Source organism: Gavialis gangeticus, unplaced genomic scaffold (genome assembly GCF_001723915.1).
Source record: "Gavialis gangeticus isolate Ggan-Ray unplaced genomic scaffold, GavGan_comp1, whole genome shotgun sequence".
Lineage (NCBI taxonomy): Eukaryota > Metazoa > Chordata > Crocodylia > Gavialidae > Gavialis > Gavialis gangeticus.
The window spans coordinates 9,309,908-9,321,003 of NW_017729019.1; the positions used below are offsets into that span (position 1 = coordinate 9,309,908).

Sequence of the window (11,096 nt, forward strand, 5' to 3'; positions counted from 1 at the left end):
GGGGGGCCCGGGGGGGGGGGGGGGGGGGGGGGGTCCCTGTTCCCCCGAGCATGACCAGGAGTGACCAGGAATAATGGTCACAAGCTGGCAGAGGGGATTCAGACTAGACATCAGGAGGCGCGACTTCACGGTCAGGGCGGCTAGGAGCTGGAACCAGCTTCCAAGAGAAGTGGTGCTGGCTCCTACCCTGGGGGGCTTTAAGAGGAGGCTGGATGAACACCTTGCTGGGGTCGTTTGACCCCAGTGCTCTTCCTGCCATGGCAGGGGGTCGGACTAGATGATCTGCTCAGGTCCCTCCTGACCCTGCTAACTATGAAACTATAAGTGTGAAACTAAATAAATGGGACGCCCTTAGCCATATGAGCTGAGGGACCCTTGAGTTTCTGACCCCTCTCCTAGCTCCCCCTTTCTGGGGATAAGGTCTATAGAATAAAGGGCCAGAGCAAGGGGCATCTGACGGTGGTGGCTCTAATTACTCAGCTCTGGTATATAGGACATCGGCCATTTGTGCCTTTGGAAATCTTCCTTGTGGACTTGTGCTCAAGGCCTGGGCCCCTCTGAAAATCTCAGTTTTAGAGGGAACACAATATAATGAGTTAAACTGAAGCAAATCTTTGCTGTTAGTGAACGTGTCTAGAATTAGTGCTTCTTGGCTCTCAAAAATGCATGGCTGGCAAGAGGATGTGACGACTAAAGAGTTTTGCAAATGTGGAAAAAATCCAGCTGATGTCTGAATGGACAAGCCTGCGAGCAGGAAAAGAACAATACCAAACTTCCATTCTGTCGCTAGTACAGATGAGTGCTGATGATGTAAACGTTGTCAGAAATAATTGAATTGCAATTCTCCAGCTTGCCTTAAGCTGTTCTGAAAGGGCATGCCTCATCCAGGATTGAAGAGCCTGTTGGAACATCCAGCGACTTGGTACCGTCTTTGAGTTACTGCCAGCAGAGAGAAGCTCGGGCTAGCACGCTAACTAATTTTGGTATGTTTCCTACATGGAAGCATTTCCTGTCTTCTCCCACAGCATCAGTCTCTGGATACGGATCCAGCTTGACTGGGGAAAAAGAGGAGGAGGAAAGCAACAGGATGCATGGTGCAGGGGTGGCTCCACTGGATAGGAAACAAACCAGTTCTGGAAATACCCACGTGCACACCCTATCTACTGGTCCTGAAATATGTTTTAATTCCCATCTACTTTAACCTATGACCTACTAACATACTGTGGCTCTGTTACTACTCTGAATTCGTTATTACATTAGTATAATTTTCCAGCTTCTCTAATTACTGGATTATTGCACAAGAATGCCTTGCTTTTGTTTAGCGGTTGATAGGGTCTACCATATCGTCCATCAACAGACTCAGCTTTGCTCCAACGTAAACAGCAGTGATTTTCCCTGTGTTTTAAACATTTTGGTTCATGGCATTTGGAAGGAAAAGCAATAGAAATTGGAAACAATTAGAAAGAGATCAGGATGGAGCTGCCTCCAAGTCCTAGACTGCAAAACTCCAAGGTCCAGATCATGTGCCTCTTAAGGCTTGAGACTAGCAGAAAGAACTGATGGGAGAAAAGCACCTGGTTACAAAACTCTGGCATAGTTTCACAAGGTGCTGCAAAGGGTTGTGGTGCTTGAAGTTATGTCTATTAACACGTAGAGAAAGCGACACTACACACACATACATACAAGAAGCTGGTCAGCTGCTGGCAGACTTTGTTCATATCAGACTGGGGATGTTCCCTCTCTGTACTGACCGGGTGACTACCACTAGGCCATTGCATTTAGTTTGACATACCTCATATAAAAAAATAATGACGCTTTAGGGGGAACTCAAGGAAAAACAATAAACACAATATTGGGATCGGAGGAATAGCATAGCCTTAAAAAAAAAGTTTAGAAAAGATGGTAAGCTAAAAATCTATCAGCTCTACTGCCTGAAATAACCGAAGCATATAAAATCTCAGTGTTAAAGCCCTTATTGAAGTATATAGGAGATTTGCCATTGATTTCCAGAGGGTTCGGTTTTCACTGTAGGAGGGGAAAGAAAACAGTGTTCCATGGTGACATATGGACAAGGAAGATTGAATTGAATAAGCTAAATTGAAGCTGAGTTTCAGAAAAACATCCCTAGTTTCAGATTTGTTAGGCAATAGAATAACATAAGGAACTGAAGCCCCCATCAGTAGGGTTATTTAAACTCGGCTGGACAAATCTCTAGATAATCAACTGTAGTGAACATGCTGTTCCAAGGCTAGGTTACCAATTATCCTTAATTTCTCTGGTACCATGTTACATCACTGCATGTCGCATTCCCCCACGTGTAAAAAAAAAAAAAAGGGAGATAGCCATGCAGACATCATTTGTAAACAACCATGAGAGCTGTGGCTGAAAAATCTCTGTAAGAGCTAGGCTTCATTTTATTAGTGTGACTATTGTATTATTGGCTTATTGTGATCTACACCCTCCTAGAGCTTCATTGCCCTCGCAGCCAGAACACTGTCACACCAAGATGAACTGTCCTTTAAGTCGCGCACCTTGCAAGTACACAAGCTGCTTCCTATTGTTGTAGTTGCTTGTCTAACTTCTCCTGGGAAGCCTTACTGCGGAATAGCACAGTGTGTGTGGACTGACTTGGGACGAACTTCAGTCCCAAGTCTGTCCACACGCAGTATTACTTCACTTTAATGGCTGCGCATGTAGACGTTGGCCTAAAAACCACTTACTGTGCAGTAAGTTACTGCACAGTACATTTAATGTAGAGTAAATGCATGTGTAGATGCACTCCCTGTCTCTCTTTTCACATGTGCAGTATTTCAGTTTTCCCACTTCTGCTGCCACTTGGAACCAGAGCAGGGGCAGCAGTGAATATTCCTGCAAAGTCTGCAGGAATAACATTAAGTCATTTTTTTTAAGCTATTGGTATTTCACTCTTGCTGGACCACACATGCACACTTCTAGTGTGACTTAAGTGGGGTTACATCAAGGTTGGATTGACTCAAGACCTGATGCATGTACTTTGGCTGAAAACATAGGAGCAAAGTCAATGGGATGGGCTGTATTTCGAATCCACTGAATGGTATGGCAAGTTGATTCAGGTGTAGATTGTCACAGATTTACACCCCAGTCAACTTCAATGGACTCAGGAGAGGATTCCTTACTGAAACAAGGACTAAATATAGGTCCCAATCCCTGGGAGCTTCCTGTTTGGTTCACCATGCAATGTCCCATGATGCATAGCAAACCCCACGGCTCGGGGCTCTCTCTCCCTGGTCAGATTGGCACAGCTCCTGCTGTCCAAACAGACTGCAATATCCTCCTACCCCTCTGGTGTATGGAAAAGATGACATAGGTTTTAATGGCTCTGCAGCTTCTGAGCCAGGAGCTGAAATGTCACTATGGCCTAAAGGAAGCGGTGGCTGATGCAATGCAGAAGCAACAGCACAACTGCTTGGGAAAGCTTCAGAGGAGGAAACGGGTATGATGAGAAGTCAGACTCATCTGGATATTATCAGGCATCTGCAGCTGACAGCTCAGGTAATTATGAATGACTGCTTGCCTAATTACACTGGAGACAGACAAATTCCTAGTGAAATGACAGGAGAGGGAGAGAGCCAGAGTGCCTAAAATAGACTCCTAATCTATTTATACACTTCCTACTGTTCCATGTTGTTCTCTTTCAGTTGCGGGTGGCTCACAAGCAATGTCCTGCTGACTTGAGCTCAGCTGGGGAATAACCAGGTTCCCTAGTTCCTCAGATCCAAATGTCCAGGTCCTCACTGGTGTTTAGGCATCTGCTGCTGAACTCAACCAGAATGCGGTGCCCATGTACCCGGGAGTATCTGTCCCACCGTTCAGCAGTGCTGTTCTCCGCTCAAGTACGTGAGCTATAATGTATGTTTTAGATGTACCACATGCTGACCAGGCCAACCATGAATCAGATTGTGCCTGCTAAAAGGCTTCAATGTGTTTTTTCTGCTGTACTTCCCAAAATCAGCCTGAATGCACAAGCTTTTCTGGCTGGGCCACCGGCAAAAGGCGGTCTCACCTAGTTTGCTGCCTTAGAGTCCATCAGGAGTATTTTTGGTGCAAACTATCCAGTCTATTTGGCTCTCTCCTGGTGTTTGAAGCATCTTGCCCCTTCTCTGCAGCCACTTACCTGGCTTCCAGTGTGCTTCCAGGTTTTGAAATGGATCTATAAAATGTCTTGTGTAACAGCTAGACTAATAGCTGTGGTTATGTGGTCGCTTCAGTCTTAATAATGGGCCTAGGCATTTATCCCTTCTGTCAATTCAACAGCACCCGAGTTGGCTGAACATCAGAGCCTGGTGCAAGATTTCTCAGAGGCCTTTGCCCTGAGAGTGGTTGGGGAATGCAGGTAGGAGCAGGGGTCAGCACTTCCTCTGATGTAAACTGCATTGTTAACTATATAGTGTACCTACGCTCCCCTGGCTTGGAGTAGTCAGTCCCCAGCATTAATTCCCCAGGTCTGTCCCCATTTGAGTTTGGGCCTGTTGCAGGGGCTCATTCTGTATCTCAGTGGTCGGTGCTCTCCACTACCGCGGCCCAGGGGAGCCCTCGCTTAACGCCTTTCTAGCCTTTCCTGGCCTACCCAGGTGTTCTGGCAGCCAGATGAGGCACATTGCTATAATTAGCCCATCCACTTTCTTTCCCCTTCCACAGCACCGACGCTTATTTGTCCTGTTGCGCAACTTCACTTTGGTAATTTTTGCGAACAAAAGGCAGGGAAGGAAGGAGCAAGACAGGTTTCACCAGGCTCTGGCTGAGCTTAGGAGCACCTTGTGCGGCAGCCAAGTGCTTTAGCAGCATAAGAGGCATGCGCCGTATGAGCCAGAGGAGAGGGGTTACCAGGGTATTTGAGGACAGCTCCATAACCAGCTGCCAAATACTTGTCAATGATCTGCTCAGGTCCCTTCCGACCCTAGAAACTATGAAACTATGTACACCAGCCAAAGCCGTGTGTATTTTTCTTCTTGTGATATTAGGTACTGAGGACAGTTCTGCTTTCGCTGTCCCTGCTGAAAGCCCAGGTTAATCCAGAGATTTTAGGGAACTATTCCAGCCTTGCACTGGTGTCCCTGGAAGTCGAGTCACCCTCCGGCCACTGAGCATTAGTGAACACCTGCTACAGATTAGCAAGAGCAGAGGTGGGGAATAACTAACGAGGTATTGAACTGTGGTGGGGGAACTTACCGCTCTGCCGAGGCAGCCGGGGACACACACTGTAGATATTCTCGGCTGGACCCTGTCCTTGGAGACGTTCGAGTGCGCTCAGCCTCTGGCTTGTTTCATGGGTCCCATTGGAAACTGCTTCTTGGAAAGATCCAAACGTGTAGATAGCAATGGCAGCACACTGGCTGCCTCCAAATCATTCCAAAAGCTACATGTGTGGACGGTTTATGATTCAGGATACGGCAATAAGCTAATGGTCGAAACTTCAGAAGCACCAAACATGTGTGTGTCCCATTAATGGAAGTCATGCACACTCAGCACTTCTCCAGATCAAGCCCTAAAGCAGGTACAAAATGGTGCTGCTAGAGCCATTTCTGGGCAAAGACTCTGTTCAGTAGGCTTTATTGTACGGCTGACAAGTTGGTTCTTTAAACATCATTGCCATACAGCCCACCCGTCCCTGAGATGGCAACAGGACACAGAATGGAAGGGCAGGGCCCAGGTTTCAAGCCCCTTTGGAAATTGTTTTATTGACTGTCCAGCTGTTCTCTAGAGGTGAGGCCAGGTGAAAAGTTGGCAATGGTTTGCTGCACTTGGTAGCTACATCACTTAAAGTACTACTGGAAGGGCTCAGACGCCAAGAGGAAGGGCATGCCATTACAGTAAAAAAAGCAGCTATTTTTGCCAGTATTTGTGAATTGTATCCAGGTTGCTATACTGCTTCTAGGGCTGCCTACCATGTTGACAGTGAAAAATAAAATTCCTTGCCTCTTGGGGGAAATCAAATGAATGCTGCGACTGTATCTAAAGCAGAAATCCACATTTTTTTGAAAGAGAAAATAAAGTTCTCTTCAAATGGAAACGATCCTGTCTGTTCTTAGTACCGCACAGTGGCACGCACTCTTTGTTTTATGTGGCTTTTTACTTACCTTTCTTCCATCGTAGTAGTTTCCTCACCATTATCAGAGAAGCCATTAGCACTGGAATTACCAGGATAACGCTTATCAGGATATGAAATTTATCTTTCCGCTTGCGCGTCACAGGGCTGGGAAGTCAAAGGAAGAAGTGGTTTTAGTGCCAGTTCTAACATGCAGATCCACTCCCCACGCGAACAGCTTCTATGTCAAGACATAATTGTGTAAGCCTGAGGAGTGGTGTCATTTTGGGGAGAGTTAATTGTACAGAAATTGGTGATGGAGGAAAGCTGCAGGAACTCACCTTTTAGGATAGAGGCGGCGAGCAGAGTTGTTTGTCCTGGGACCCTGCATGACTCCCTGGGTCATGCTCCCAGTTGTGTCATAGGCAGTAGGGCTGCTTATAACTCTCGTAGGTGTGCTCATAGTGCCTGTAGTGGAGCTGGGGCTTGATGCCACGGGCGAAATAGAGGTTGCCTTTCTCTGCGCCGTGATTTGGGCTGGCTTGGTGGCTAGAGGAAAGCACAGCACAACCTGATCCTAATGAACCCCCAAGCAACTGGGAGAATAGTTAATTAAAAGAAGCTGTTTGCTATAAAAGGCTCAGTCCCTTTACTGCGTTGTGATAAAGGAAAAAAAGAATTGATCCCTGCTGCTGTTAAAAGCAGGGTTTGTTATGATGCAGCTGCAGTAAGTGTGCAGGAATAACACACTTCAGTTTGAAGTACATTCAAATTAACCGCTGCTGTATTTTTTTTCTTGCAATTTCTTTTTTTCTTGATTGATTGATTGATTTCCTAGCCAATGCTACAGTCCAGATGGGGGCTGAGCGTGAGGGGCCAGTGCTGCACTCACTTACAGTGGTATAGATCTGGAGACACACCATTGACATCGGGGGTGTGACCTGGGTTTACACCGAAGTAAGCAGAAGCGTGGGCAGCGTGGCAGTGCAATGGAGCGCAGCCGTGGGTGGAGACCGTGAACATGGAAAAAAGAACAACAGAGGTGACAGCAGTGACAGACATCCGCCAGATTGACAGTGCTACCTGACTGACCGAGTGAGACCAAAATCGGAGGCGGGCAAATTTTAAAAATATAAAGCTCTTGAGCAACATCCTGCTTTCACTTCCTCTTCTCCTACCCTGGCACAGCCACGCGGGTGGAACTGAGATTCACCTCTAGGATGAAAGGCACTAATTGCACTAATTGGAAGGCCACAGCCTGGCAGTGTCTGTCAGAGGATGTTGTTCGTGGCCTGCACAGATGTTTACAGCAAACACTATCTTCTTGAACTCGGGGGAAAGCCTGCAGTCTCACTCTGCTAATAACTAATACGAAATACTCCTTATTAACGACTTACATCCCTGGAGCTCAGAACACCTTACCGAGGAAGTCCCATTGTTATCTCCCTCTTACAGACAGGGAACCTGAGGCACAGGTAGCGTGAACAGCCTCAAGTTACCCACTAGGCCAGTGGTAGAGCTGCAAACCCAAGGGGCCGATCCTCAGCCAATATAAATTATCGTGCACCGGCTAAGCCATGCTGACAGACCCCCTGAGCCCTACGCCAATGCCTTGCTCACCAGGCTGGAGCACCTCTATGTCCCCCCAGTTTACATCTATGTGACTCCCCTGATTTTAATGGCACGACTCCAGAGACCGGTCCCTATGGGAGTAGAAAGCAGAGTTACACTGCGTGCAATCTCTGAAACAGAGCCAAGTCTGCCTTTTCCTCAGCCAACAGCCCCAGGGGAAGACGTGGTGGAAACAAGAGCTATTGGGGAGGGCTGCGTGTTGCATAGCACCACCTGGCCCTTGTGCTGGAGCATTGCAGAGGAGGGAAAATAGTACCAAGCCCTGCAAACAAAGCTCTTGGAGTGCCTCTGTTGCAGGCAGCAGCTGCTGCTGCCGCCACGTGTTTGAACATAGAGACAGTACAAAAAAAAATAATGTTGAGTTGTGAGCAGTGTCTGATACATGTCTGAGTATTTAGGCTTTGTTAATGCTTTTCTTGATTAAGTATTATAAGGTGCTCAGACATGCCAGAGAGTCAATTAGGGTGTAAGCGTTCCTGGATAGAGAGGCACATGGACAGATAGGGATGCTCTTCCTGCCCTATTCCTCCTTTCCTCAACACTTGAAACGGGGATGGTCCTCATTTTAAAGTGACAGTCAAAGTTGAGATGATGAGAGGAGCTCTGAAAAGCACCCAACAGGCTCAGCTCAGGTAGCTGCAACCCACATTTCGCACACAGATCACCTCCTTGTGCTTGCTCTTGCTAGAAAAGAGCCGAGGGCCTGTTAGAGCCAGTTCTCCAGCCCCAACCCATTAAAATGAAGAGGGAGATGAGGTTGACGTTACCTTGAGTGGCAGGAGCTTGGCTTGGACGTCTCCTTGGCAGCATCTGGATAAGACTTATCACATGGGGGGTGTCACGCCTTGGGGAGTCAGCAGGCAACAGGTTTGGTCCAAACAGAGCTCTCTCTACATGGAATACAAACCAGTGCATGCTTAGGGCCATGGCACACTGTTACACTGCTAGGCAGGCAGAGTGTGCACGAGGCGCTGGTGCACCATCAGTGTGGCTGCACCCACAGAGTACACCTACGCTGCAGACACACGTCCTGTACACACTGCAGCACCCAGAACAATACTGTACCGTCAAAAACTTTTAGGTCCACTTTGAGGGTCCATGTACTGGCTCTGTTGTTTATCTTTCCAATCCCACACACGTACAGCCCAGCATCCAGCTCCTCCAGGCTCCTCATTTCTATTTGAAACATCCCTTTCTTGGGCAAGTTTGTGAGGGATACTCGGTCTTTGTATCTGTCATGGGTGAACGGTGAAGTGGAGATGATGGTGATACAATCCCCTTCATTGCTCTGTTTGCACCAGTATTTTCTCATGTCCTGGTCTTTCGTGGGACACTGTATAGTGACAGAGCGTCCATGCCAGCCGATCACAGTACTGAGTCTGAATGCACTTGAAACTGAGGGCACAGAGTTAGGGAGTCACGGGACTTGATTTTCATTGACACTAAAGCAGAGCATTGCATAGGACTGTGTTTTTTATCTCTGTTCCCAGCCAGCGCTGCAGAAACCCATCCCGCCCCCGGCCTTTCTCCCACTCAGTTCCACCCATGACAAAATCCATTTCTCCCATGCACATTGGCAGGTCTCAGCTGTATCCCATTCTTGTGGTAGTGCTCTATACTTCAGGTGTGTCCTTGCTAGGAAACCTGCCGTGCTCTTAGCATGTGCTAGCTAACAGGAGATAACTGAAATAAGGGGAAAAACAATGATTTGGACATCTACAGATGTGTAAATTGGATTGTACCTGTAACGTAGGTTATGTTAAAAGGGGTTATGTCACTAATGTAAAGGAAAATCAGCCCCAAGCACGTTCTTAAAGGAAATGACTGTCTCAACCTGAGTTTCAACACGGCGTTTTGAAAATGGGGAGTTTCATCAGTACCTATTGCCCTAGGAGTGTGATCCCACGGGAAGTCAGCACTTCCAAGTCACTAAGGTGCTTTTGAAATTCTCACCCAATATTTCTAAAAGCAGGGATTCCCTGCAAGCCTGTTACGATCCTAATTACTGAAGAAGTGAGATTCAAAAAACCAGGAGCAGGATATTTTCATCACTGAGAAAATATGGAGAGCCGACAGAAACACAGAGTTCGCCTGCCCAACATCGTATGTCCTCAAATGAGTTGGTTCCTGTCTCTTCCACCCCATGTGTCTCCAAAGTAAGTCAGAGAGATGCAGTTAGCTGTGTTCATCTGAAGCAGATGGCAAGGTAGAGGTGCACGTTACCGACTAACTGAATCAGAGACCTGCTTGTCCTTTCATAACATCTGATGAAAGACGCTTCATGCATCTTGGATTCAGTTTGTTGAAAAGGTGCACCTTTATTTTGCTTTTTGATTGAAGTATTGCAGGTCATGGGGAGCACTTGTTTGAACTCTCCTTGCATGTAAACATGAAGGTTCTCACATCTGGACTTCACTTCTCTGCTAAGGAGACACATCCCAAGCCTGTCCCTAAGGAGACACGTCTCTTTAGGACATAATATAGTGCCTTTCTCCCACATCACAGTTTACAAAAAAACCAACAAAACTTCTGTGATAAATATTGCTAAAAAGAAATCATTCTTCATTCTTAAAAATGCAAAGGTTTCAAGCTATTCACTTTTCTGGGAAACCTGCAGAAATATTACCATCAGACAAACCTGACATTGCAGACTTACTCGGCTATCTGTGCCTTTTCTCCCAGAAAGGCACAGGGTAAAAAAATTCACAAGAGAAAGTCTTGGAGGGAGAAGGAAATCCCCTTTTTGATTTACGCTGCAAGAAAACAGGCCCACTTGGTTGTTTAGCTCTAGACGCCTTCCACGTAAAAGCAAAAATGAAAAGCAATAGCTGTGTTCCCTTTGATTAGATCCCTTTTAAATCCTGAATATGCTTTTTAATCAATGCCGCTCTTACCTTGCACCAAGAAAAAGAATACACTGATGAAGTCCATTCTCTCTCTTTGTGAAATGAGAGCCCCAGGAAGTGAAGTACAGTGAAAGCAGAGCACACACAGCGATACCGTCTCGGTTCCTTGTGCTGTGTGTTTCCGGAAACAGAAAGAAATAGATCAAAAAAGAAGGAGTTGGGGTATGGTTCTGTATCAACCCCTTCCTCTCCATACGAGCAATATGCAAACCACAAAGGAAGTCTTATAGTAAGGTTCAAAATAGATTATGCTCAGCCAAATTCATCCTAGGTGTAACCCTCTTGTGAGGCTGCGCTCAGGATGAATTATGTATTTCCTTAGAATTTCGTCTTCCACAGCCCCCGCGCCAGCCAGATGTGTGGGTGTTTTCGAGATACCCCTAAAAACACAAGAGGTACAAAGTAATGGAGGAGTTCGGCACTTGCTCCATCGAGCTAGTCCTGCCGCATCACAACTCCCATGACGGATGTGGCCGAGTTTGCCGTGATCCAGG

General features: G+C 46.7%; 1 protein-coding gene across 2 annotated transcripts in view; it reads right to left on the reverse strand.

Annotated features, from left to right (window-relative positions):
• The window catches only part of LOC109295262 (fas apoptotic inhibitory molecule 3-like), a 16,430-nt gene extending 5,713 nt beyond the window's left edge, over positions 1-10,717 (reverse strand). Inside the window, exons 1-6 of one of the 2 annotated variants that reach the window (XM_019514023.1) lie at positions 10,591-10,717; positions 8,762-9,091; positions 8,464-8,586; positions 6,406-6,613; positions 6,117-6,232; positions 5,209-5,325 (exon numbers count right to left, since the gene is read on the reverse strand). In XM_019514023.1, the coding sequence (XP_019369568.1) occupies positions 5,209-5,325; positions 6,117-6,232; positions 6,406-6,613; positions 8,464-8,586; positions 8,762-9,091; positions 10,591-10,627 (931 nt within the window). In that variant the 5' untranslated portion in view covers positions 10,628-10,717. Of the gene's footprint in view, positions 1-5,208; positions 5,329-6,116; positions 6,233-6,405; positions 6,614-8,463; positions 8,587-8,761; positions 9,092-10,590 lie in introns of both variants that reach the window. The other variant, XM_019514022.1, reaches the window with a different exon arrangement.
• Positions 10,718-11,096: the final 379 nt, after the last annotated feature.